This window comes from Neophocaena asiaeorientalis, unplaced genomic scaffold, assembly GCF_003031525.2.
Source record: "Neophocaena asiaeorientalis asiaeorientalis breed wild unplaced genomic scaffold, Neophocaena_asiaeorientalis_V1.1 scaffold363, whole genome shotgun sequence".
Taxonomy (NCBI): Eukaryota; Metazoa; Chordata; class Mammalia; order Artiodactyla; family Phocoenidae; genus Neophocaena; species Neophocaena asiaeorientalis.
The window spans coordinates 1,159,525-1,187,482 of NW_020172006.1; the positions used below are offsets into that span (position 1 = coordinate 1,159,525).

The 27,958-nt window shown below is 47.9% G+C and overlaps 2 protein-coding genes across 10 annotated transcripts in view; one reads left to right on the forward strand and one right to left on the reverse strand.

Annotated features, from left to right (window-relative positions):
• The window catches only part of USP35 (ubiquitin specific peptidase 35), a 72,693-nt gene extending 51,218 nt beyond the window's left edge, over nucleotides 1–21,475 (forward strand). Inside the window, exons 8-11 of one of the 2 annotated variants that reach the window (XM_024749489.1) lie at nucleotides 16,155–16,269; nucleotides 17,212–17,318; nucleotides 17,860–19,108; nucleotides 20,317–21,475. In XM_024749489.1, coding sequence (XP_024605257.1) covers nucleotides 16,155–16,269; nucleotides 17,212–17,318; nucleotides 17,860–19,108; nucleotides 20,317–20,484 — 1,639 coding nt within the window. In that variant the 3' untranslated portion in view covers nucleotides 20,485–21,475. The remainder of the gene's footprint in view (nucleotides 1–16,154; nucleotides 16,270–17,211; nucleotides 17,319–17,859; nucleotides 19,109–20,316) is intronic. The other variant, XM_024749498.1, reaches the window with a different exon arrangement.
• Nucleotides 21,476–26,218: 4,743 nt separating this feature from the next.
• GAB2 (GRB2 associated binding protein 2) overlaps nucleotides 26,219–27,958 on the reverse strand; it is a 64,262-nt gene continuing 62,522 nt past the window's right edge. For 7 of the 8 annotated variants that reach the window (XM_024749521.1, XM_024749556.1, XM_024749511.1 and 4 more), the window contains 2 exons: nucleotides 27,219–27,344; nucleotides 26,219–26,387 (listed from right to left, as the gene is read on the reverse strand). In XM_024749521.1, coding sequence (XP_024605289.1) covers nucleotides 26,244–26,387; nucleotides 27,219–27,344 — 270 coding nt within the window. In that variant the 3' untranslated portion in view covers nucleotides 26,219–26,243. Of the gene's footprint in view, nucleotides 26,388–26,888; nucleotides 27,073–27,218; nucleotides 27,345–27,958 lie in introns of all 8 variants that reach the window. The other variant, XR_003003712.1, reaches the window with a different exon arrangement.

Here is a 27,958-nt window from a genome sequence, read left to right on the forward strand (position 1 = left end):
CTGTACTTTCCTGTTTCTTTGTATGTCTTGTGATTGTGGAGCCCTGGACATGTGAGTTTAATAATATAGTAACTCTGGAAATCAGATTCTCCTTCTTCCCATGGGTTTGTTATTTTTTATTATTGTTTTTGTTTTTTATTGTTATAGTCTGTGCCTGTGCTGATGATCAGCCTGAAGTGTAAATTTAATGTCTTCTTATCTCTTTTCTGAGTCTTTCCTTGGGCATATGCAGTCACTTTCTAATTTTCCCCATATATGCAGTTGTTTTTTAATGTGCTAGTCTCTAATGTTTGGCTCCTCAAAGGGGAAAAGCAAAAAATGAATTGGGGAACTGAGGGTGGGGAGGGTGCTGGCCCTTTAAGTCCCCTGGAAATCACTTTAGCTTGAGGGGAAGGCATTTACAACAGTGCGGGAAAGTGCAGCAATGGCTGCCCATGTCTATGTCTGCACCTGTGTGATCAGAAGCAGCAATCAGAGTACAGATTCCCCAGTATTGGGGGGTGGGGCGCGGAGAGAGTCCTTTTTACCCACTCTAGCTCCTACAAGATGTGTGTAAACCACTCCAGGAACATGTGCACAGCCATCTGCTACTGTGCTAAGAGCTGACATTGACTGCACTTTACCCCGGAAGGTTTCCCCTGGAAGCTTTCCCCTGGAAGTTGCAAGCCTTCAGTAGACTCCGGAGTGAGTTCCAAAACTAGTTACATCAGACAGATTCTGCCAGTACAGTTATCGTGTATGTGGGGAGACAGTTTCCTGATGCATCCTACTCTGCCATAATCCCAGAATCCTCTTTCTTCTTTAGAGCAGGTTTAGGTTTACAAAAAACTTAAGAGGAAGATGTAGAGATTTCCCAACCCTCTCTTCTCACACTCGCATTGCCTCCCCCCGTGTCAACGTCACTCACCAGAATGGTTCATTTTTTTTTTTTCACCAAGGAGAAACCTACACATTGGCAAATTATAATCACCCAGAGTTCATAGTTAACATTATGTTCACTCTGTATTGTACATTCTGTAGGTTTGGAAAACTGTATAATGACATTTATCTAACATTATGGTATTATATAGTATATTTTCTTAACTTTTAATTTGTATTGGAGTATAGTTGATTTACAATGTTGTATTTAGTTTCAGGTGTACAGCAAAGTGACTCAGTTATAAATATATATATATATATATATATCCATCCTTGTTCAGATTTTTTTTCCCATATAGGTTATTATAGAATATTGAGTAGAGTTCCCTGTGCTATACAGTAGGACCTTGTTGGTTATCTGTTTTACTTATAGTAATGTATATATGTTAATCCCGAACTCCTAATTTATCCCCTCTCCCCACCTTTCCCCTTTGGTAACCATAAGTTTGTTTTCTATGTCTGTAAATCTGTTTCTGTTTTGTAAATAAGTTCATTGGTATCAGATTTGACATATAAGTGATATCATATGATATTTGTCTTTGTCTGACATACTTTACTGAGGATGATAATCTCTAGACCCATCCATGTTGCTGCAAATGGCATTATTTCATCATATTTTATGGCTGAGTAGTATTCCATTGTATATATGTACTACATCTTCTTTATCCATTCTTCTGTCAGTGGACATTTAGATTGCTTCCATGTCTTGGTTATTATAATCAGTGCTGCAGTGAACATAGGGGTACATGTATCTTTTTGAATTATGGTTTTCTCCAGATATATGCCCAGGAGTGAGATTGTTAGATCATATGCTAGCTCTGTTTTTAGTTTTTTAAGGAACCTCCATACTGTTATCCATAGTGGCTGTACCAATTTACATTCCCACCAACAGTGTAGGAGGGTTCCCTTTTCTCTACACCCTCTCCCACATTTATTGTTTGTAGACTTTCTGACGGCCATTCTGACTGGTGTGAGGTGATACCTCATTATAGTTTTGATTTTCATTTCTCTAATACTTAGCAATGTTGAGCATCTTTTCATGTGCCCCTTGCCCATCTGTATGTGTTCTTTGGAGAAATGTCTATTGAGATCTTCTGCCCATTTTTTGATTGGGTTGTTTTTTTGTTTTGTTTTGTTTTTTTGATATAGAGCTGCATGAGCTGTTTGTATGTTTTGGAGAGTAATCCCTTGGTTGCATCATTTGCAAATAGTTTCTCCCATTCTGTGGTTGTCTTTTCATTTTATTTATGGTTTCCTTTGCTGTGGAAAAGCATCTGAGTTTAATTAGGTCCCATTTGTTTATTTTTGTTTTTATTTCCATTACTCTAGGAGATGGATCGAAAAAGATATTGCTGCTATGTATGTCAAAGTGTTCTGCCTGTGTTTTCCTCCAAGAGGTTTATAGTATCCGGTCTTACATTTAGTTTTTTAATCCACTTTGAGTTTATTTTTGTGTATGGTGGTAAAGAATGTTCTAATTTCATTTTTTCACATGTAGCTGTGAAGTTTTCCCAGCACCACTTATTGAAGGGACTATCTTTTCCCATTGTATATTCTTGCCTCCTTTGTCGAAGATAAATTGACCATAGGAGTGTGGGTTTATTTCTGGGCTTTCTATCCTGTTCCATTGATCTATATTTCTGCTTTTGTGCCAGTACCATACTGTTTTGATAACTATAACTTTGTAGTATAGTCCGAAGTCAGGGAGCCTGATTCCTCCAGCTCCATTTTTCTTTCTCAAGATTGCTTTGGCTATTTGGGGTCTTCGGTGTCTTTATACAAGTTTTAAGATTTTTTGTTCCAGTTCTGTGAAGAATGCCATTGGAAATTTGATAAACATTTCATTGAATCTGTAGATTGCCTTGGGTAGTATAGTCATTTTAACAATATTGATTCTTCTAATCTAAGAATATAGTATGTCTTTCCATCTGTTTGTGTTGTCTTCTATTTCTTTCATCAGCATTTTATAGTTATCGGCATACAGGTCTTTGGCCTCCTATGTAGGTTTATTCCTAGATATTTTATTCTTTTTGATGTGATGGTAAATGGGATTGTTTCTTGAATTTCTCTTTCTGATCTTTCATTGTTACTGTATAGAAATGCAACAGATTTCTGTGTATTAATTTTGTATCCTGCAACTTTACTGAGTTCATTGATGAGCTCTAGTAGTTTTCTGGTAGCATCTTTAGGATTCTCTATGTATAGTATCTTGTCATCTACAGAGAGTGACAGTTTTACTTTTTTTCCAGCTTGGATTCCATTTATTTCTTTTTCTTCTCTGACTGCTGTGGCTAGGACTTCCAAAACTATGTTGACATCCTTGTCTTGTTCCTGATCTTACAGGAAATGCTTTCAGCTTTACTTTTTTTTAAAAAATTGTTTATTTTATTTTTGGCTGCTTTGGGTCTTCGTTGCTGTGTGCAGGCTTTCTCTAGTTGTGGTGAGCGAGGGCTACTCTTCATTGTGGTGCACGGGCTTCTCATTGCAGTGGGTTCTCTTGTTGTGGAGCACAGACCCTAGGTGCGTGGGCTTCAGTAGTTGCGGCACATGGGCTTAGTACTTGTGGCGTGTGGGCTCTAGGGCATGTGGGCTTCAGTAGTTGTAGTGTACGGGCTCAGTAGTTGTGGCTTGTGGGCTCTAGAATGCAGGTTCAGTAGTTGTGGCGCATGGGCTTAGTTGCTCGATGGCATATGGGATCTTCCCGGACCGGGGATCAAACCCGTGTCCCCTGCATTGGCAGGTGATTCTTAACCACTGTGTCACCAGGGAAGTCCCTGCTTTCAGCTTTTCACTGTTGAGTATGATGTTAGCTGTAGGTTTGTCATATATGGCCTTTATTATGTTGAGGTATGTTCCCTCTGTGCCCACTTTCTGGAGAATTCTTATCATAAATGGGTGTTGAATTTTGTCAGAAGCTTTTTCTGCATCTGTTGATGTGATTATATGGTGTTTATTCTTCAGTTTGTTAATATAGTGTATCACACTGATTGATTTGTGGATATTGCAAAATCCTTGCATCCCTGGGATAAATCCCACTTGATCATGCTGTGTGATCTTTTTAATGTATTGTTTGCTAGTATTTTGTTGAGGATTTTTGTGTCTATGTTTATCAGTGATATTGGCCTATAATTTTCTTTTTTTCTGTGGTTTCTTTGTCTGGTTTTGGTATCAGGGTGATGGTGGCCTCATAGAATGAGTTTGGAAGTGTTCCTTCCTCTGCAATTTTTTGGAAGATTTTCAGAAAGATAGGTGTTAACTCTTCTCTAAATGATTGATAGAATTCGCCTTGGAAGCCACCTGGTCCTGGACTTTTGTTTGTTGGGAATTTTTAAGTCACAGTTTCGATTTCAGTACTTGTGATTGGTCTGTTCGTATTTTCTGTTTCTTCCTGGTACAGTCATGGGAGTTTGTACCTTTCTAATAATTGTCCATTTCTTCTAGATTGTCTATTTTGTTGGAATATAGTTGCTTGTAGTAATCTCTTTTGATCCTTTTTATTTCCGTGGTGTCTGTTGTAACTTATTCTTTTTCATTCCTGATTTTATTGATTTGAGCCCTCTCCCTTTTTTTCTTGATGAGTCTGGCTACACATTTATCAACTTTGTTTATCTTTTTAAAGAACCAGCTTTTAGTTTCATTGATCTTTTCCATTTTTTCTTCATGTCTATTTCATTTATTTCTGCTCTTTATGATTCCTTTCCTTCTACTAAGTTGGGTGTTTTTTTGTTCTTCTTTCTCTAATTGCTTTAGGTGTAAGGTTAGGTTGTTTATTTGAGATTTTTCTTGTTTCCTGAGGTGAGATTGTATTGCTATAAACCTCCCTATTAGAACTGCTTTTGCTGCATCCCATAGATTTTGGATCATTGTGTTTTCACTGTTATTTGTCTACAGATATTTTTTGATTTCCTCTTTGATTTCTTCAGTGATCCATTGGTTGTTTCGTAGCATGTTGTTTAGCCTGCACATGTTGTGTTTCTTACAGTATTTTTCTTGTGATTGATTTCCTTTTTTAAAATTGAAGTAGAATTGCTTTACAGTGTTTTGTTAATGACTTCTGTACAGCAGAGTGACTCAGGTAGACATATATACATTCTCTTTCATATTCTTTTCCATTATAGTTTATCACAGGATATTGAATATAGTTCCTGGTGCTATACAGTAGGACCTTGTTGTTTATCCATTCCATATATACCAGTTTGTATCTGCTAATCCCAAACTCTCAATCCATCCCTCTCTCACCACCCTCCTTCTTGGTAACCACCAGTCTATTCTCTATGTCTGTGATTCTGTTTCTGTTTCATACATAGGTTAATTTGTGTCATATTTTAGATTCCACATATGAGTAATATCATATGGTATTTTTCTTTCTCTTTCTGACTTACTTCACTTAGTATGATAATCTCTAGTTACATCCATGTTACTGCAAATGGCATTATTTTGTTCTTTTTTATGTCTGAGTGGTATTCCATTGTACGTATGTACCACATCTTCTTATTCCATTCATCTATCGATGGACATTTAGGTTTTTTTCCTAAAAACCTAAAACATAGGTTTTGGCTATTGTGAATAGTGCTGCTGTGAACATAGGGAGTGCCTTTATCTTTTTGAATTATAGTTTTGTCTGTATATATGCCCAGGAGTGGGATTGCTGGATTATATAATTGTAACTCTATTTTTAGTTTTCTGAGGAACTTCCATACTGTTCTCCACAGTGGCTGTATCAATTTACATTCCAACAGTGCAAGAGGGTTCTCTTTTTTCCACAGACTCTCCAGCATTTATTGTTTGCAGACTTTTTGATGGCTATTCTGACTGGCATGAGGTGGTACCTCATTGTAGTTTTGATTTGTGTTTCTCTAATAATTAGCAATGTTTAGTATCTTTTGATGTGCCTATTGGCCATATGTTTGTTTTATTTGGAGAAATGTCTCTTTTTGTCTTCTGCCCACTTTTCAATTGAGTTGTTTTTTGTTGTTGAGTTTTATGAGCTATTTGTATATTTTGGAAATTAAGCCCTTGTCAGTTGCATAATTTGCAAATATTTTCTCCCATTCTGCAGGTTGTATTTTCATTTTGTTTATCATTTCCTTTGCTGTGCAAAAGCTTGCAAGTTTGATTAGGTCTCATTTGTTTATTTTTGTTTTTATTTCTATTGCCTTGGGAGACTGATGTAAGAAATCATAACATACGATTTGTTAGACATTGTTTTGCCTGTGTTCTATTCTAGGAGTTTTATGGTGTCATGTCTTATACTTAAGTCTTTTAAGCCACTTTGAGTTTATTTTTGTATATGGTGAGAGGGTGTCTTCTAACTTCATCGATTTACATGTGGCTGTCCAATTTTCACAACACCACTTGCTGAAGAGACTTTTTCCCATTGTGTATTCTTGCCTCCTTTTTCGAAGATTAATTGACCGTAGGTGTGTGGGTTTACTTCTGGGCTCTCTGTTGTGGTCCATCGATCCATATGTCTATTTTTTCTTCTAGTACCATGCCATTTTGATTACTGGAGCTTTGTAGTATTTTCTGAAGTCTGGGATGGTTATTCCTCCTGCTTTGTAATTTTTCTTCAGGATTGCTTAGGCAATTCTGGGTCTTTTATGGTTCCATATGAATTTTAGGATTATTTTTTCTAGTCTTGTAAATACATCATGGGTAATTTAATAGGGATCACATTAAATTTGTAGATTGCTTTGGGTAGTATGGCTATTTTAACAATATTAATTCTTCCAATCCAAGAGCATGGGATATCTTTCCATTTCATTGAATCATCTTCAGTTTCCTCTATTAATGTTTTATAGTTCTCAGCATATAAGTCTTTAACCTCCTTGGTGAGGTTTATCCCTAAGCATTTCATTTGGGGGGTTGCTATTTTAAAAGTTACTGTCTTTTTACATTCCCTGTCTGATAGTTCATTTTTGGTGTAAAGAAATGCAACTGATTTCTGTATATTCATCTTGTATCCTGCTGCCTTGCTGAATTCAGTCATTTATCAGTTCCAGTAGTTTTTGTGTGGAGTCTTTAGGGTTTTCTACATATAGTATCATATCATTTGAAATAATGACAATTTTATCCCTTTCCTTCCAATTTGGATACCTTTTATTTGTTTTTCTTGTCTGAGTGCTGTGACTAGGACTTCTAATACTATGTTGAATAGAAGATGTGAGAATGGACATTTTTGTCTTGTTACAGATTTTAGGGGGAAGGCTTTCAACTTTTCACCATTGAGTATTATATTGGCTGTGGGTTTGTCATAAACAGCTTTTACTATTTTGTGATATGTTCTGTCTATACCCACTTTGGTAAGAGTTTTTATTATGAATGGATGTTGAATTTTGTCAAGGGCTTTTTCTGCATCTATTGAGATGATTACATGGTTTTTGTCTTTTGTTTATGTGGTTTATCACATTGATTTGCATATGTAGAACCATTCTTATGAACTTGGGATGACTCCCACTTTGTCATGGTGTATGATGTTTTTTATGTGTTGTTGGATTTGGTTTGCTAATATTTTGTTGAGAATTTTTTCCATCTATATTCATCAGAGATATTGGCTTGTAATTTTTTTTTTTTTTTGGTGGTGTCTTTATCTGGATTTGGTATCAGGGTGATGGTAACTTCATAGACTGTCCTTGGGAGTGTTCCCTCTTCTTCAGTTCTTTGGAAGAGTTTGAGAAGGATTGGTATAAATTATATTTTGTATGTTTGGTAGAATTTGCCTGTGAAGCCATTTGGTCCTGGACTTTTGTTTGTAGGGAGTTTTAAAATTACATATTCTATTTCACTTTTAGTGATTGGTCTGTTCCAATTATCTATTTCTTCTTGATTCAGTTTCAGTGGGCTGTATGTTTCTAGAAATTTGTCCATTTCTTCTAGGTTGTTGAATTAGTTGGCATATAATTGTTCAAAGTATTTCCTTATTATTTTGTATTTCTGCAGTATCAGTTGTTGTGTCTCCTTTCTTGTTTCTTATTTTATTTGGGTTCTGTCTCTTTTCTTCTTGGTGAGCCTGGCCAGAGTTTTGTCAATCTTGTTTATCCTTTCAAAGAACCAGCTCTTGTTTGTATTGATTTTTTTTAAAAAAAATTTATTTATTTATTTGGCTGTGCCATGTCTTAGTTGTGGCATGCAGGATCTTTGTTGCTTCATGTGGGATCTTTAGTTGCGGCATGTGAGATCTTTAGTTGTGGCATGTGGGATCTTTTAGTTGTGGTATACGGGATCTTCTAGTTGTGACATGTGGGATCTTTAGTTGCAGCATGCAGGATCCTTTTTAGTTGCGGCATGTGAACTCTTAGTTGCGGTATGTGGGATCTAGTTCCCTGACCAGAGATCAAACCCAGGCCCCCTGCATTGGGAGTGCAGAGTCTTAGCCACTGGATCACCGGGTGGGGGGGGGAGGTCCCTTCCTATTGTTTTTTTAATCTTTATCTTATTTATTTCCTCCGATCTTTATTATTTCCTTCCTTCTGCTGAATTAAGATTTTGTTTGTTCTTCTTTTTCTAGTTCTTTTAATTGGTAGGTTAGGTTGTTTGAGATTTTTCTTGGTTTTTGAGGAAGGCCTGTATTGCTATGAACTTCCCTCTAGGAACTGCTTTTGCTGCATCCCATAGATTTTGTATGGTTGTGTTTTCATTGTCATTTGTCTGAAAGTATTTTTGAATTTCTTCTTCGATTTCATCATTGACTAATTGGTTGTTTAGTAGCATGTTGTTTAGTCACCATGTAATTTTTCTTTTTTTTCATTTCTATTTCTGTGGTTAATTTCTAGTTTCATGCCACTGTGGTCAGAAACGATGCTTGAGATAATTTCTATATTCTTAAATTTGTTGAGGGTTGTGTGCCCTAGTATGTGGTCAATCCTAGAGAATGTTCCACGTGCACTTGAAAAGAATGTGTATTCTGGTTTATTTTAGATGTAGTGTCCTGAAAATATCAATTAAGTTTAACTGTCCTATTGTATCATTTAGTATCTCTGTTGCCTTATTGATTCTCTGTGTAGAAAATCTGTCCATTGATGTGAGTGGGGTGTTAAAGTCTCCTAGTATTATTGTATTTCTGTCAATTTCTCCCTTTACGTCTGTTAGTATTTGTTTTATGTATTTGGGTGCTCCTATATTAGGAGCATATATGTTGACGAGTGTAAAATCCTCTTCTTGTATTGATCCTTTTATCATCATATGATGTTCTTCTTTATCTTTCTTTATGGACTTTGTTTTAAAGTCTGTTTTGTCTGATATGAGTATTGCCAGCCCCCCCCCCCTTTCTTGTCACTTCTGTTTGCATGAAACATCTTTTTCCATCCTCTCTCTTTCAATATATGTGTGTCCTTTGTCCTAAAGTAGGTCTCTTATAGGCAGCATATTGTAGTCTCTTGCTTTTTTATCCAGCCTTCCACTCTGTGTCTTTTGATTGGAGCATTCAGTCCATTGATATTTAAGGTAATTATTTATAGATATGTATTTGTTGTCATTTTAAACCGTGTTTTCCCATTGATTTTATATTTCCTCTCTGTCCCTTTTTCTTTTTGTTTTTCCTTTTCTGGTTTGATGATTTTCTTTTGTATTATACTTTTCTTCTCTTCTTTTTGTTTTTTTGTGAATCTGTTGTATGTTTTTGATCGCGGTTACCCTGTTGTTCAAGTATGTTAACCCCTTCCTGTATCTACTTGCCTTAGACTGGTAGTCATATAGGTTCAAATACATTCCAGGAAAAAAATTCTACATTTTCTTACTCTCCTCCCCTACATTTTATGATTTTGATATTCTCTTTTACATCTTCATGTATATCATTTTGCTGATCATTGTTGTTATCACTTTCACAGAATTTTTTTTTTTTTTTTTTTTGTGTTACGCAGGCCTCTCACTGTTGTGGCCTCTCCTGCTGCGGAGCACAGGCTCCAGACACGCAGGCTCAGTGGCCATGGCTCACAGGCCCAGCCACTCTGCGGCATGTGGGATCTTCCTGGACCGGGCACGAACCCATGTCCCCTGCATCAGCAGGTGGACTGTCAACCACTGTGCCACCAGGGAAGCCTTCACAGAAGTTTTTTGTTTTTTAATCTGTGTACTGTCTGCTGTCCTGATTAGGTGATTTCCGTTTTTCTATCTTCCAGATCACTTATTCATTCTTTTGAATTATTCATCCTGCTGTTCATTGCCTTTAGCTCAGCTTTCATATCTGCAAATATGTTTTCCAATTTTTCTGGGTTCCTCTCTATAGTTTCTAGTCCCTTTTTACAGTACTCTGCATTTCTGTCAATAGCCTTTCTTAATTCCTTCAGTATTTTTATTATCTCCTTTTTGAAATCAGTGTCTATTAGACTGAAGAGGTCTGCTTCATTGTTCATTCAGGGGAATGCGCTGGGTCATTTAACTGGGAGTGGTTCCTTTGCTTCTTCATGTTACTTATATTTCTCTTACTCTGTAAGTTAAGGAGAAACAATTATCTGTGGTCTAGAAGACCTATTTATATGTGGTTTCATCCCTGTGTAGCTTGTGTGGGTTTAATAAATTTGGTGTGAGGGCTGTTTTTAGCATGGATCCCTGTAGCCTCTTTTCTCAGCTTGTGCTGGTTGTTATCCCCTTGATAGGGTGTGTGCAGATGTGGTGGCTGGTGCCGGGTCCTGGGGTTCTCAGAGGTGGTAGTGGCTCAGACTCACCCTCAGGGCATGCGATGGGAGTGGATGCGACTTGCAACCACTCCTGGAGTCTGGGAGGGTGGTGGCGGGAGCCCATGACCACTCCTGGGATGTGGGAGAGAAGCAGTGGGGGCTTGTGACTGCTCCTGGCGTTTAGGTGGGCGGCAGTGGGGGCTTGTGACTGCTCCTGGCGTTTAGGTGGGCGGCAGTGGGGGCTTGTGACTGCTCCTGGCGTTTAGGTGGGCGGCAGTGGAGGCTTGAGACTGCCCCTGGAGCCCGTGCAGGCAGTGTCTTGCCCTCTGCATGCGTGCCCACAGGGGAAAAGGCTGCAATCTGGGTCCCACCCCTCCCCTTGTACATCCCCCAAACAGTGGTGACTGACCTCTATGACATCCCAGGCTTCCTCCACATACACTCCCAGCCATGGTTGTACTGGATTCCAGCACCACTCCCACCCCTGTCTGTCTCCACACAGCCATCTCCAGTCCTCTTCCCAGTTCTGATCTCCAAAGCCCGAGTTCCAGCACCCAGCCCTTGTCAGTTCTGGCAGACATGTGTGTCAGGCTAGGGAGCACAGGGTGGTGGCACTGACCATCTGTGCAGTTCTCCCTCTGCTCTGGCTGCTTCAAAACAGGTTGCTGCGCTCTCCTCAAAGGCTCTGAAGCTCCCCTTCTATCTTGGCTGACCTCCCTGCCGGTGAGGGGGCTTCCCAGGTTGCAGGAACCTTTCCTTTTTCATAGCTCCCTCCCAATGTTGCAGGTCCCATCCCGATTCCTTTCTTGTGTTCTTTTCTTCTTTTTTTTCTTTTTCCCCACCCAGTTACGTGGAGATTTTCTTGCCCTTTCAGCAGTCTGAGGTCTTCTGCCAGGGTTCAGTAGATATTCTGTGAGAATTGTTTCACGTGTAGATGTATTTTTGATGTATTTGTGGGAGAGGGTGAACTTCACTTCCTGCTACTCCGATATCTTGATCTCTCCCTGTGATCGATTTCTAATCTCATAGAATTGTGGTTGGAAAAGCTGCTTGATATGATTTCAATTTTCTTAAATTTACCAAGGTTTGCTTTGTAGCCCAGCATGTGGTCAATCCTGGAGAATGTTCTGTGTGCACTTGAGAAGAACGTATATTCTGCTGCTTTTGGATGGAATCCTCTATAAATATCAGTTGAGTTCATCTGGTCTTATGTGTCATTCAAGGCCTCTGTTTCCTTATTGATTTTCTGTCTGGATGATCTGTCCATTGATGAAAGTGGGGGGTTAAGGGCTCCCACTATTATCGTGTTACTGTTGATTTCTCCTTTTATGACTGTTAGTATTTGCTTTATATATTGAGGTGCTCCTATGTTGGGTGCACATATAATTGTGATATCTTCTTGGACTGATCCCCTTGATCATTATGTAGCGTCTGTCTTTGTCTCTAGTAATAGTCTTTCTTTCAAAGTCTACTTTGTCTGATATGAATATTGCTACTCCAGCTTTCTTCTGATTTCCATTTGCATGGAATACCTTTTTCTATCCACTCGTTTTCAGTCTGTATGTGTTCCTAGATCTGAAGTGTGAGTCTCTTGTAGACAGCATATATATGGGCCTTGTTTTTGTACCCATTTGGTCAGTCTGTGTCTTTTTGTTGAAGCATTTAATCGATTTACATTTAAGGTAATTATCAATATGTATGTTCTTATTGCCATTTTGTTAATTTTTAAAAATAAATTTATTTTTATTTATTTTGGGCTGTGTTGGGTCTTTGCTGTGCGCGGGCTTTCTCTAGTTGCAGAGAGTGGGGGTTACTCTTCATTGCAGTGCACGGGCTTCTCATTGCGGTGGCTTCTCTTGTTGCGGAGCACAGGCTCTAGAGAGCAGGCTCAGTAGTTGTGGCGCGTGGGCTTAGTTGCTCTGAGGCATGTGGGATTTTCCTGGACCAGGGCTCAAACCCGTGTCCCCTGCACTGGCAGGCAGATTCTTAACCACTGCACCACCAGGGAAGCCCTTGTTAATTGTTTTGAATTTTTTTGTTTTTTATTTTTGCGTTACGCGGGCCTCTCCCATTGCGTAGCACAGGCTGCAGACACGCAGGCTTAGTGGCCATGGCTCACGGGCCCAGCCGCTCCGTGGCATGTGGGATCCTCCCGGACTGGGGCACGAACCTGTGTCCCCTGCATCGGCAGGCAGACTCTCAACCACTGTGCCACTAGAGAAGCCCTTGAATTTGTTTTTGTAGGTCTTTTTCCTTCCCTTCCTCTTTGTTCTCTTTTCCTGTGATTTGATGACTATCTTCAGTGTTGAGTTTGGGTTCCTTTTTCTTTTTTGTGTATGTATCTAGTGTAGAGTAGATTTTTGGTTTTCAGTTACCATGGGGTTCGGATGTAGTAGTCTGTATATATATGCAAGCTAGCTTTTTAAGTTTCTGGTTTCTTAATTTCCAGTGCATTTCCAATATCCTGCATTTGTACTCTCCTCTCTTCATAATTGCTAGTTTTGATATTATATTTGTGTGTGGATGATTTCCTACCTTTATTGTATGATTGCCTTTACCAGTGAGCTTTCCCATTCATCATTTTCTTATTTCTAGTTGTGGCCTTTTCTTTTCTGCCTAGAGAAGTTCCTTTAGCATTTGTTGTAGAGCTGGTTTGGTGGTGCTGAATTGTTTTAGCTTTTGCTTGTCTGTAAAGCTTTTGATTTCTCTGTCAGATCTGAATGAGAGCCTTGCTGGGTAGAGTATTCTTGGTTGTAGGTTTTTCCCTTTCATTGCTTTAAAAATATCATACCAGTCCTTTCTGGCCTGCAGAGTTTCTGCTGAAAAATCAGCTGATAACCTTATGGGGATTCCCTTGTATGTTACTTGTTTCCCCTTGTTGCTTTTAATATTTTCTCTTTAATTTTTGTCAATTTGATTAATATGTGTCGATGTATTTCTCCTTTCCCGTGTTAGGGAAGTTTTCAGCCATTAACTCTTCAAATATTTTCTCATGCCCTTTCTCTCTCTTCTCCTTCTGGGACCCTTATAATGGAAATGGTGCATTTAATGTTGTTCCAGAGGTTCATCTAGTGTATTTTCACTGCCCTAAAAATCCTCTGCTCTATCTGTTCATCCCCCTCTAACTCCTGGCAACCTTTTTACTGTTTCCATCGTTTTGCCTTTTCCAGAATCATACATTTGGAACCATATATTTGGAATCATATAGTATGCAGCCTCTTCAGATTGGCTTCTTTCACTTAGTAATATGCATTTAAGGTTGCTCCATGTCTTTTTGTGGCTTGATAGCTCATTTCTTTTTGGCACTGAATAATATTCCATTGCCAGGATGTACCACACTGCCATTTATCCATTAACCTACTGAAGGGACATGTTAGTTGCTTCCAAATTTTGGCAATTCTAAATAAAGCTTGCATCAACATCCCTGTGCAGGTTTTTGTGTGGATATAAGGTTTCAGCTCCTTTGGGTAAATACCAAAGAGTGTGATTGCTGCATAGGATGGGAAGAGTATGTTTAGTTGTGTAAGAAACTGCAAAACTCTCTTCCACAGTGGCTGCGCCATTTCGCATTCCCACCAGCAATGAATGAGAGTCCCTGTTGCTCCACATCCTCGCCAGCATTTGGTGTTGTCAGTGTTCTGGATTTTGGCCTTTCTAATAGGTGTGCAGTGGTATCTCATTGTTGTTTTAATTTGTATTTCCCTGATTGACATGATGTTGAGCATCTTTTCATGTGCTTATTTACCATCTGTGTGTGTATATATATATGTGTATATATATATACATGTATATATAATTTTTTTGTGAGATATTTGTTAAAATGTTTGGCTCACTTTTTAATCAGGTTGTTTGTTTTCTTATTGTTTAGTTTTAAGAGGTTTTTTTTTTTTTTAACAGTCCTTTATCAGATGTGTGTTTTACAGATATTTTCTCCCAGTCTCTGGTTTGTCTGCTAATTCTCTTGAGACTGTACTTCACAGAACAGAATTTTTTAATTTCCGTGAAATCCAGCTTATCAATTATTTCTCTCATGGATTGTGTCTTTGGTGATGTGTCTAAAAAGGCATCACCACACTCAAGGTCATTAGGTTTCTCCTGTTATTTTCTAAGAGTTTTATAGTTTTGAATTTTACATTTAGGTCTACGATCCATTTGGAGTTAATTTTTGTGACAGGTGTAGGGTTTATGTTCAGATTCTTTTTTTTGGTTTTGGATGTATACTTGTTCCAATACCATTTGTTGACCAGATTTTCTCTGCTCCATTACAGTGCCTTGCTCCTTTGTCAACCATCAGTTGACTATATTTATGGGGGTATATTCCTGGGCTCCTTATTCTGTTCTGTTGATCCATTCACCTGTGTGTGTTTCACCAGTACCACACTTAGACATCTTTTTTTTTTTTTTTTTTTTTTTTTTTTTTTTTAGCGGCCTCTCCCGTTGCGGAGCACAGGCTCCAGACGCGCAGGCTCAGTAACTGTGGCTCACGGGCCCCGCTGCTCCGCGGCATGTGGGATCTTCCCAGACCAGGGCTCGAACCCGTGTCCCCTGCATTGGCAGGCAGATTCTCAACCACTGCGCCACCAGGGAAGCCCTAGACATCTTTTTTAAAAGTCACAGTGGAAGTAAGCCTTGGCTTTGGCTGTGGTAGGACCTCCATGCAGTTTCTTCTCTCTGAGCTTCAGCTCCAGGAGGAGGTTGGAGCTGAACTCTAGGAACTCCTAACATGCTGCTGTCGTGCTTCTCAAACTGCCTGGGGAAGGACGAGTTTTGTTTCGTCTTTTGAACTTCCAGTCTGCTGCAGACTCTTCCCTTTGTAGAGTACAATAAAATTACTTACTAGGAAATGATCGTGTGCTTGTACGGTCATAGTACTGTCAAATCACTATGCAAGGTTCTAAAGTCTCAGTTTCTGAACTTGCTTTGTCACAGACTGCTAAGTGGACTGCACTTTGGTTATACTGTCCTGCACAGTGGGTGCAGGTTGGAGAGATGCCTACCTGTCTAGCCAGAGCTTCTTGGGAGAACAGGAGCTCAGCTGGGGCTTGGGAATTGGCTTGTTCCAGGGAATGTGGTTGTCAGGAGGGGCTCTTGCTTATCTCCCATGGGATCAGACCCCTTCATGAGCCCCAGTCTACCCCTGTCCTCTGTTTTCAGCATATTCCTCACAGTGACCCCCTACCATTTGAAGGCAGAGGGACAACTTGGGGTGGCAGGGGCCCTGAGAAGCGGCCGTAATAGTTGGCCTGGAGGGCCAAGGTTGGAGCAGGGCGTGCTGCTCTGGACGGGTCTGAACGCCATTTCTCAGGGAAGTAGGGAGAAGGGTGTGAGTGGCTGGTGGTGATATTGGCATGGACTCTGGAGCATGTCTGAGAGTTCCAACTTTAAAACCCTGAGACCATAAGACCTTAGGACATTGGAATCTTCTAATTGTGGAGTCATGGGCTGTTAGAACTGAAGGGACTGCAGGGGTCATCTCCGAGCCGAGCTGTTCACCTGCTCCTCTTCCCTGGCGCCTGGCCCAGATTTGAGCTACAGGTGTCTGTCCTGCCTTTAGCTTGGAGTCCTTGGGTTGCCACAGTATGGGTGAGTAGAGGTTCTTTGGGTGCCCTTGGCTTACTCCAGGTGCCTCGCTCTGTTTGGAAGTTTCAGACACTGTGTGCTCCGTTTGACTGAGAACAACTCCCAGCCCTTGATGACCAAGCTGCAGTGGCTCTTCGCCTTCCTGGAGCACAGCCAGGTGAGCACAGGGGGAGTCGGGGGTGCTGGAGAGGAGGCCCGGTCTGACCCCTCCCCTTCCCCACGACCTGCCTGCATCTGGCTGTGGGCCCCCACTTTCTGGTGTGAGTTGTTGGGCCTCAGTCCAGGCTGGCATGGGTTCACGGCTAAAGCCCAAGGGGCCGATTCAGCGCCCTTACCGGGCAGGCGAGGGAGTGCCTCCTGAGCCCCTCTGTGCTGTGCTGCCCACATCTCTCCCAGCAGTGGTTCAGTCCATTCTATTAGGTGTTGCTTTGCTGGTCTGCTGGCATTTTTGAGCACTCATATTGCCTGCCAGGCACCCTGAGGGCTGTATTTGTTTTAGTCCCTGTCTCTGCCCTCCTGGAACCTAAAGCCCTTGGCCAGGCAGGCATTATGCCAGGCCCTGTGCGGGGGCACAGAGATGAGTCAGCCACAGTCCTGCCTCCACGGAGCGCGTAGTCTGGTGGGGAAGAGGAACCGGCAGATAGCAGCTGTAGTGCTTGAGCAGAGGGAAACGCGAGTGTAGTGTGCGTGTTAGGGAGGAAGAGTTGATCATGATGGGCATGGGGGCTGTTGGGAAGACACTGTGGGACAGGTGACACTAACTGCACCTGGGACTTGAACTCTATAGCTAAGCTCCTGACAGGGGAGAAGGGTGTTTCAGGCAGAGGGAATGGCGACGAATGAGGGCCTGGAGTGACATGTGAGGTGTGTCCGGGAGGAGCAGACTCCCGGAGGACTGTTCACCTCCGTGACCCGACGTCCTGATTATAGGCTGCGTGGCCTTGGTGGGATGAGTCAGGGAAGGGGGAGGACTTCAGTGGGGAGGCTGGAAGTTTGGGGCAGCGAGTCCCCAGGGCCATCCTCAGGCCTAGCATACTGGGGCGCTGGTTGGTGAGTGGCCCTGGCTCCTGGCCCTGTCTTTCTCCCTCCTTGGTCCTAGCGGCCTGCCATTTCTCCAGAGAACTTTCTATCTGCATCCTGGACACCCTGGTTCAGCCCTGGCACCCAGCAGGACTGCTCGGAGTACCTGAAGTACCTGCTGGATCGGTAAGGGAGGCCAGGCCTGGCTCTGCACGGGGGCCTCCAGGTCTGGAGAGGGTGCTCGTGGGAAAGCCCCCTCCCCCTGGGCTGTGTTGTCTCTTCCTGGAAACGGGGGCACAGCCCTGCACTTGGGGAAAGGCTTGGAGCAGATGTGTGTCGTGAGTGTGGGGACGGGGGCCGAGTGGGAGGGGAGTTTTGGAGATGCTGACGTGAGCCGTGACTGGGAGGGTAAGTGTGTGTTTGTACACTATGCAGTGCTTGCCTGAGCGTGCATGTGTGTGTTTTCTCATCAGCTCTCTGGGGCACATGCACGTCTTTTTGTGGCAGGTTTGTGAGCCTCGTGCAGGTAAGTATGTAGCACGTGTGCCTGGCTTACGAGTGCATGTGCTCGGATGCCGTTTTGTACACGCATATGTATGTTCCCCGTGCCTTCTCCTGCATGTGTGTAAACATGTGGCCAGCTGAGTAAGGCAGATGCACAGGTCAGGCCAGTGCACTGGGGATGGGTCTGTGTGTATGGACGAAGGCCCTTTGCTCCCTGCACCAGGCTGCACGAAGAGGAGAAAACGGGGACGAGGATCTGCCAAAAGCTGAAGCAGTCCAGCTCGCCCTCCCCGCCCGAGGAGCCCCCCAGCCCGAGTCCAACCTCGGTGGAGAAGATGTTCGGGGGCAAGATTGTGACTCGGATATGCTGTCTCCGCTGCCTTAACATCTCCACCAGGGAGGAGGCCTTCACGGACCTCTCTCTCGCCTTTCCCCCACCTGAGCGCTGCCGCCACCGCCGCCTGGGTTCAGTGATGCTCCCCGCAGAGGACGTCGGTGCCCAGGACCTCCCTTCGCCATCGCGAGCCCAGGCGCCAAGCAGGGCGGCTCCTCGGAGGCAGAGGAAACACTGCATCACAGGGGACGTTCCCCCCACCGTCCTGAACATTGAAGGCCTGGGCCCCCAGGGCCCTGGGGGGCAGAGCAGTCAGGAGGAGGCGGCAAAGGAGGAGGAAGAGAAGGAGAAGGTGGAGAAGGTGGAGAAGGAGGAGGAGAAAGTGGAGAAGGAGGAGGAGAAAGTGGAGAAGGAGGCCGAGAAGGAGAAGGAGGCCGAGAAGGAGAAGGAGGCCGAGAAGGAGGAGGACGGCCTGGGCCCAGGGACCCTCAGAGATGCTTCTGCCCCCTCTGGGGAGGGTTCCCGCTCGGTCTTGGACCTGGTCAACTACTTCCTGTCGCCCGAGAGGCTGACGGCAGAGAACCGCTACCGCTGCGAGTCCTGCGCCTCCCTGCAGGACGCCGAGAAGGTGGTGGAGCTGAGCCAGGGGCCGCGCTACCTCATCCTGACCCTGCTGCGCTTCTCCTTCGACCTACGCGCCATGCGGCGCCGCAAGATCCTGGACGACGTCTCCATCCCCCTGCTGCTGCGGCTGCCGCTGGCCGGGGGCCGAGGCCAGGCCTACGACCTCTGCAGCGTCGTGGTGCACTCCGGGGTGTCCTCAGAGAGCGGCCACTACTACTGCTACGCCCGCGAGGGTGCGGCCCGCCCAGCCCCGAACGCGGGAGCGGCTGACGGGCCCGAGCCCGACAACCAGTGGTACTTGTTCAACGACACCCGGGTGTCCTTCTCCTCCTTTGAGTCTGTCAGCAACGTCACCTCCTTCTTCCCCAAGGACACCGCCTACGTGCTCTTTTATCGGCAGCGGCCCCGGGAGGGGCCTGAGGCTGAGCCCGGCTCTCCCCGAGCCCGGGCAGAGCCCACCCTCCACAAAGACTTGATGGAAGCCATTTCCAAAGACAACATCCTTTTCCTGCAGGTGAGCAGACCCTGGGGGCGGAGGGGCTTCCCAGCACCCACCGGCTCAGATGGTGACGGCTCCTCTCTTGGAGTCTGTTCCTTTTTCCCTTGATCCATTCAGCTATCACTCAGTGCTGGGGAAGATTGGTGGGCCAGACAGACGTAGCCCCGTACTTCAGAGGAACAGACACGAGGAATGATCAGATTTTTATTAAGTGTGCTGGAGGAGGGGCTCTGTGAGTAGTGGATGCGAGCGGATGGGGGGCCGCCCGACTCACTGAGCCTCTTCTCTCTGAGCCTTCGGCTCCACTCTGTAGAGTCAAGGGTGGTATCAAAATACTTTGCAGCTGAAACAGCCAGTGTGTGGACCAGCATGAGGAGTGCTGCCGCAGGCCGCCGGTGTGGGCACGTCAGGACCCCTGGCCAGCAGCACCTGCGTGCCGTGGGGACCCTGGCCCTGCTTTTGCGTTTCTGCCGAGCTGTTCAGGTGGAGGCAGGGCTGGGCCCGTGGTAAGAAGGCGAATCCACGGCTGGCCTCAGTTCAGCAGGAGGAAGAGCTTCCTCGCTGGCAGAGGGGTTCCTCGTGCCCTGAGAGAGACTGGGCAGGAAGCCTGCAGAAGGGTCCCTGGGGGCTATGAGGTGACCTTTGATGTGCACCTCCTGCTTTCTGGTGCCACGTCAGGCCCTTGTCAGCTGTTCACAGTCCAGTTAGTAGAAATGAGTTCCTTTCCTTCAGGGGGCTGGGAGGTTTTTTTTTTTTTCTTTTTTTTTGCGGTACACGGGCCTCTCACTGCTGTGGCCTCTCCCGTTGCGGAGCACAGGCTCCGGACGCGCAGGCTCAGCGGCCATGGCTCACGGGCCCAGCCGCTCCGTGGCATGTGGGATCTTCCCGGACCGGGGCACGAACCCGTGTCCCCTGTATAGGCAGGCGGACTCTCAACCACTGCGCCACCAGGGAAGCCCCACTGGGAGTTTCTATTCGGGGGAGGAGGAGGAATGCTTTGGAAGCCTAGATACAGGATGGCTATGGGTCCGTCCCACCCATCCTCCCACTAAGCTGGAATGCCTCTAGGGCAGAAGCTGTGGCTCCTCTGCGCCTGGCCCTGGGGACTGGGGTGATGCTCGGAAGGGCTGGGTGGCACTGGGGGCGTGCAGGGAGAACTGAGGCTGCAGAGCCTGACTGACTGACCGTTCAGCGTCCGGCCCCATCCCCATCTGTATTTCCAGGAGCAGGAGAAGGAGGCACGGAGCAGGGCGGCCTACATCTCTGCACTCCCCACGTCTCCACACTGGGGGAGGGGCTTTGACGAAGACAAAGATGAGGATGAAGGCCCTCCGGGGGGCTGCAGCCCTGCAGGTGGCAGCGGTGGTGACTTCCACAGACTGGTCTTCTAATGGGAACCCTCATCCCCTGGCCTGCAAAGCACTTGTGAGGGTGCCACAGGCAACCTCAGTTGGGGGGGGACCCAGGTCCCGGGCAGAGGCGCTCGGCCAGGTGGGGTCTGAGGGAGGCTGCGCAGGTCCAGTCCTGAAGGCAGGCCCTTCCGAGGCCCAGAGAGATGGAGCGAGGGGCTCCTGGGCCCCTGCCCTCAGCCCGAAGGGCACACGGAGATTCACTCAGATACGGAGGTGAGACCCAAGCCCCTTAAACCGGGCCTCAGGCCCCGACACTGGGATCAGCCCCGTTAAGACTTACTGACACCCAAGTGTCCTGGTCAGCTTGAAGCAGCTGAGATGGACACTCTCTGGGCCTTGTCCCCTACCCGCTGCAGGCTATCCCACAGGGCTGAACGTCACAGCGCTGGTGTTTTGCCATCAAGTAGCAGTTCCTTCCCAGCTCCTTTCAGACAATCTTGTTTCTCTGTGGTATACAAAGCAGAGGCAGAGCCAAGCCCTAGCACAAAGAAGGCGGCTGTGTGTCACCCCTCTGGCCGCCTTCTGGTTTCTCTGAGGGGCCTGAGGCAACGTCTGTGGGTGCCTACACTGTTTGTTTGTACTTTTTTTGAGAGGAGTGTAGGTGGGAAGCAGCCTGGCACAGGACCAGAGACTGTCCTCCCGACACCAAGCAACAACGCACAGAGGGGAGGACAGCCTCTTAAGCCTCTCTCCTGCCTCAGTGCCTGAGATGCCACCATTTGCATCCCCCTTCTGGTTAAGAGAGAGAGCGCGTCCTTAGGTTCCTGCAAGTATGCTTGTGTTTCTCACGACATCTGTCCTGAGGGAAGCTGGCTGGCTCAGCGCCTCAGCAGTTGGCCGTCATCATGGGGCCGGTCTGGTGAAGAGCAGATAGTGACCTCATTGTGCCCTGACCCTGCTGTACCCCTTCTAAATGGAGAGAAGAGAACCAGGGTCTCAAACAGGAATAAAAATAGGTTCTCTCTCTGAAGCCTTTAAAGCTGTCGTTCTTCCCGCCTCAGACACTGGCTGGCTGTGAGGTAGGCTCTAACCCTTGGTTTCTTGCTGTGTCTGGACAGGAAGGAGGGGACACCACCCCCTGCCCTGCTGACTTGTGTGCTGCCCCAGGGGAGGCAAGCATGCCCTGCACTGAAGTGCTATGTAACTCAATCAACAGGACTGGTGGTGGAGGGGTGGGTGCACAGGCCGGGGGCCACCCTAACAGGATCCTGTTAAGGGACTGATCTGTCAGGTGGGGCTGGAGCTCCTCCAGACCCCAGGAACTCTGGGCTGCTCAGAGACCGCTGCTGCTACCACATTCCTCCCTTCTTACCTCTGAGAGTCTGGAGTGGGGTGGGCTGGGCTCAGGCTGGGAGGAAAGTAGGTGGCAGCCCTCAGGGTCCAGCCATCTTGGAGCTTGGGACTACAGTGGCCTGGCCGGGGGCTTCAGGGGCTGCAGGTGGAGGAGTTTTGGCCCAAAAGCCATAGACCCTTGAGACATCAGGGACCAGCGAAAGTGGGCCGACAGTCGTCTGTCGGAGACAGAGTCATGCTCAGAATTCATCTCTTTGGTCCATTGAGCCTCCTAAGAAAGATGAATTGGCAGATGTTACTACAATTTCCATTTCATGCACCAGGAGTACAAGTTCCGAGGTAAGGAAGATTCACGTGTGTTCTCAGCCAAGAAAGGTACCCAGTTATTTCCTGTTCAAATGAAAGTGGAGCAGACTGGCAGAGCGAGCCGGGATCCCAGTGTGTGTGCATTCCATCCCCAGCCCCTCCGGACGAGACACACTCAGCAGCCCTCCTGGTTGCGTCTAATGGACTTTATTGTTGTCCAGACCCAACACCATAGTAAAAAGGGACCTGCAAGCTCCAGGCCTGTACCATGTGTCACCACAGTGAAAACAGGACCCATGTGAACACGTTCCCACCCCTCCCCAGACCTACTCACAGGATAAATACGTGTTACAAATTTTTTTTAAAAAAGAAAACAGAATAAATTAATAACTTAAGTGATTAGGCACCAACAGTGATTTGAAAAATTAAATGTCAATTTTAAATGGTAAGAGGGCCAGAAACCTAAGACTGGGCTTCTTCCAGCCCATTTTCTCTTCCCGACAAAGCAACGATTCTGTGGGAAATCATTCTAAATTTCAAGACACATGTAACCAACAAACACATAAGAACACACACCACCAAATATCACATGACAGCCTGAATCGCCAGGGGGACCCCTCATCAGGCAGCCCACCTGGCCCCAGAGAGCTTGGTGCGTTCCGGAAGGAGGGGGCTTTAGAGCTCCTGCGCTCAGCCTCCCCCCACGTTTTGCAGAAGGGCCAGAGGGGGACGTTCGTGCCAATTTCCCTCCTGCCCGGCACTCTGTTTCCAGAGCCCTGTCACAGAGGGGTGGGTCAGCCGCAGCTTGCGGCTGAGGCCTTAGCCCTGTGGCAGGTAAATCCCTTGAGAACAGCTGTGCTTCTGTCCTAGGAATGGGACATATTTGAACGGTTTCGAATGTAGAAGTTACTGAAATCAGTCTAGGGAGGGGACTGGGTTAACTGGCCAGTGCTCTGGGTGCCGCCTATCCCTGGTGATCCAGACCCTCGAGAGAGAAGTTAGTTACAGAGCAGGGAGTAGCCACAGAAGAGGCCTCAGGGCCCTTCTTCACCAAGGTGGGAAGGAGACACAAGCTCCATACCACTCCTTGCAGAGGTGGAGCTGGAAGGGGGCAAGAACAGCTGCTTCTCTGAGGAGCACCAAGCAGGACGAGGCCTGTGTGAGCTATGCTGGCTGACAAGGCATCCTGGAATCTCAGTCCTTGCCAGGCCACCAGGAGAGGTGGATTCTGACCCACTGAAGGCCAAAGGACCAGTTCTTTACACTGACCCGACAGAGGAATATTAGACACCTTGGTACTTGGGGCTTTTGAGCCAGTCTCTGCTTTCAACAGGCCAATTTTCTCTTCTCTTGTACTTCCTCCCATCTCTACTCTTGCCTCCACCCGAAGGGTTTGGGGGTTATAGGAACCAAGAACTGGAGGGAGGCCTCCTTGGTGGTTAGATTTGAACACCTCAGTCTCTCAAGACTCCACCCAGTTTCATTCACAACATGGCACATTCAGAAAATGCTGACATTATTAGGGCACCTTGCGATCAATAGGGGAGGATGCTGGGAACTGAGGGTACCAGTACCTGGGCCCACCTGTAGCCTATGGGGGCACAGGGGTGGCGCCATTCAAAGCTCTGCCACGTGAGACCCTTTGCAGAGGGCCTTAAACGGACACAGGGCTGGGCAGAGTGAACCACCAAACCCTGCCCAGGGTAGGCCACTGCCACCACCATTACCATTTCACCTGTGGGGACACCAAGGCATGGCCTCACTGCTTCTGAGAGGCTGGGCCCATACTCCCAAAGGTCTGTTCCCAAAGCACAAGGTTCTCTAAGTCTCTCTGTCCATCTTCCTCCACCGGATCCCAGCCTTGCCCTCCTTCCCTCTCAAAATCTGACCCTTCTTCCTCTAAGGCCCCTGTCAGGCGCCCCCTTTTCCTGGAAACACCTTCCCTGATCTCCACCCCTTCGCCACTCCTGCCCCCAGCACCAACCTCCTAGAGAACAAGCCTCGCTCTGTCTGCACATTATCAGCATTTTAAGTGTCTCTCACGGCCATTACCAATGTGTCCTTGTCTTTTTTCTCATCGACTCTGACCTTCTCAAATACAAAGTCTGATTAATTCCTGTGTTCTCAGTGCCTAGCCCAGACCTGGCCGTAGCAGCCATTAATGAATGCTTATTGAATTGATATGACTCATACTAGGAGGAAAGGGGCTACTGTTGAGAAGATTTCTCCCGGGATGGAGTAAGGTCAGGCCGCAGGCCTGGGGTGTGCATGTTTACACAGGCTCACAGGAGCAGAAAGGTGAGCGGTAGCCACCTCCCTTAAATAGGGTGGGAAGTCTTTTTTTTTTTGGAGGGAGGAAGGTCTGTTCACCCCAGGGTAGGATGAAACATTTGGTCTACCCACGTTGCCTCTGAAACTCTTAAAAATTTGGCCAAGAACTTTAACATAAAAGAGCCCCCCTCCCCAGACTTAGGAGAAAAGAGCCTGGCGTGATGCCCTTCCTCCTGTCCCTGGCAAAGGTGGGCAGGGGGTGATGCTGATCTGGTGGCCTTTTAAGCCATGGGAGGAGAGGCCTGCCCTCTCCTGTCCCTGTAGCTAGGCACCTGGGATTCGACAGGGCAACAGAGGGTGACGTGAGCTGAGAACACACTCTGGCCTGTCACCAGGCCACACTTGTACTTCCTGGGGACCTGACACAAAACTCAACCAAAGGGCACAAGCCGCCGGCCACTCCCCCGTGTCGTCCACTAGGCTCTGTTCCGCTCTACTTGCTCCTTTGCCCAGCTCTGCCCGCCACCCATCAGTCCTGGGAGCTGCGCTCGCCTGCGGCCATGCACATCGCTCCCCTGACCACCACACCAGTCCTCACGTTCCGCTCCACCCTGCATCTCCACGGCACCGCCCGGGCTCGCCACCAGGCCCTCCGGATGTACTCAACCACTAGCTGCGCCTCCCCCACCCCCAGCCTTCGCCCCGCCTCTCAGCCCATCGGTTACCAGCGCCTCCCCAGCCGCACTGCCCATCTTGCAGAAGCTCACTTGCTGCAGCGCCTCCACTCCAGGCCTGGGCGCCGCCCTGTGTCTCCGCCCAGGCCGTCCCAGGGTGGCCCCTCAGTCGTACCCCCCGCCCCCACGCACCTCCACCCCGCACACTGCGTCACCTTCCCACAGCTCCGCCGGCCCCCCCACCACCACCACATCGGCGCTCCCCCCACCGTACGCGCTGCACCGCCCAGCACAGTCCGAGCCTCGTGGGTGCGGCGCTCTTGGCTGGGTGGGGTCTCGGGGAAGAGGACTACGCTCTGTCCCAGAGCGGCAGAGCCGGGCCTGTGGCCCCACAGTCCCGGGCGCCCGGCCCCGCAGTGTCTTCGTCACCCCATCTCCTGCTCCTTATTCTGGGCTGCCCATCATCCTCAGTCTTCCCCTCCTGCTGTCCTTATCCTTCTGCCTCTCCCACCCGGCAACAGCTGCACTGCCACTTGGCCTGCAAATGGGGGACCACAGCAGGTACCCACTGCCCTTCTGCATCTGGGGGTCTAACTCCTTTGTCCCTCAAGATCACCTACTGACCTTCCTCCTCGACTCCTTCATCTTTTGGTGGCCTTGCATCTCCCCTGCCAAGAAAGGGCTGAAGAAGTCTGTATCCACCTTGGTCCGCTGGCCCTTGGCTCCCTGGGTCAGCGAGACGACTTGGCTTCTTCCGGGACTGGGGGAGAGGTAGGCCAGTAGCGGGAGGGACAGGGGCTGAGAGCTGTGCCCAAAGGTGAGGTGTGGAATCTGGCTCAGAGCCCCAGCCCCTCCCTCCACACGTCTGGTAGGTATTCGGGTCTAAAGGGCAGGAAGAGGCTGAAGGATGCTTTTTGGCAATAGCTCTAACTAAGGTGGGTAGAGGCATGGCCATCGCTGATAAAAATCAAAGGTGGGCCCCGAGTGAGCCGAGGAAGCGCCTCGATCAGGCCCTCACCTCCCAGGGGAAGGGGTCAGGGTTCCTGATGTCAAGTGCTTTGAAGGCCAGAGTGGCAGAGTAGAGAGGGGGTGGGCAGGAGGGCGCGCTGGAGAGGAGAAGGGGGAGACAGACGGGGAGGCGTCGGCTCTGGAGACGCCGCCTCCTGGCCCCTCCCTGGGGCGGTGGCCCGCGCGTCACAGCTTGGCCCCCTTGGAGGGCTCCGAGGACTGCCGCACGTCTGTCCACTCCTGCATGGTGCTCTGCAGGGCCTGGGTCTTCTCCTTGTCCACTTGGACGTAGTCCACCTTCTCGTCGGAAGTGACTGATGACGTGGATGGCTGGGGGACAGAGCAGGGAAGTGAAGTGGCTGTGAGTTATCAGTAATGTGGGGAGTGGGCGCGCGGCACTTCCTGAGTCGTTTCCCGGGAGAGGAGGTGGGGCTCTACATAGCTGCCTCTCTGACCTGCCTTTTCTTTCTGAAAGTGGCCTGTAAGGCCTGAACTCCAAACCACACCATCCCTCCTGTTTGATGCAACAGCCCCTGCCTGCCGTCCCAATGTCCTAGCTCCTGGGGGGGACCCAGGCCCTTCCTTGGCCTGATGGATGGCTCCAGGCTTTCACCTGCGCCTCCACCCACCTCCCTGTGGCCACTTGTCCAGAGGAAGGACTGTGCCGGGTGCCAACAAGCACCAGCCACAGGGCTGTGTGTGGCTGGCTGTGAGTGCACACAGCCATCCTGTGTGGGACGCTGTGCCGGGGCTGCTGTCTGGACTGGGCAACTAAGTGTGCTTCCTGAGGGGGGCCTTTCCCGGGCCCGGAAGCCCTTCTGCAGGCTGCACCTGGACAGCGAGTTCTCAAAGAAGAACTCAGGACCAGGACACAGGATCCCCGAGTCTCGGCTCTGTCGTGGGTTCACACGTGACCTCGAGCAGCTCGTGTCTCCATGTGCATTCGTTCGCCCATCCGCACGACAGGGGGGGTGGGCTGACGGATGCGGTCCTACGGGCTCAGGGTACCTGTGTGCTGAGAGTGAGGGCGCGTGAGCCCCCGGAGACCCAGCCTACAGCACGGACCAGTCACAGAAGCAGAGTGCTGCCGGCTGCGCTGAAGGCAGCTGGCCTCCGGGACCCCTCCCCCAGGGCTGCCAGAGCCTGGACAACCCCAGGCACCTTGCGGTGGGGGCTTGGGGAGCTCGGCTGGAAGTCCAGGGCCAGATAATCCACGCTGCCAGTGCTCTTCTTAGGGGCCGGACTGTTGGTGCCACTGGGAATGGGAGATGCAGACACTGGGTTTTGCTATCACAAAGGAGGGAGAGACCATTAGTTAGTTTAGGAAACAGATTAGCCCACCACCGGGAAAAAAAACACCTCTGGGAGTAAGAGCAACTAGCTAGCTCAGTGAGTGCCGACTCTGCCCTGCACTGCTCCGGGGACTGCTGACGCTCTTGTCTAAACCCCCGCAACAATCTTGTGACACAGCTCTTAGTATACTGTTCTTCGTTTTCAAAACGCAGATAGAACTCTGGTTCGGAGACGTAAAGCAACTTGCCCATGGCTGCACAGCTGGAGAGCAGGGATGACTACCCCGCTGTGCCACGCTGCCTCCCTTCCAGGGCATCAGGCCGCGTCTCACCTGTGGTCTCCCGGACAGACCAGCCCCCGCTTGCTGGCCCCAAGAAGGGAGCACATGTCCTTTACGTGCTGGACCCTGGAAAGGTTTCTGTTGCACCAGATCTGCTTCTCTGGGGCTCCCACCCATGGCCCGGAGCGGGGTTGTCACACCGCAGCGGCCTGTCCCTCCAGCCCCAGCTCCTCAGGGGTCTCGACAGAGGGGCCTCATCCCCAGGCGGCACAAAGCCCCAGTCCCTCAGAGGACACGCTCCACGGTCCCGTCTCATCCAGGCATCAAG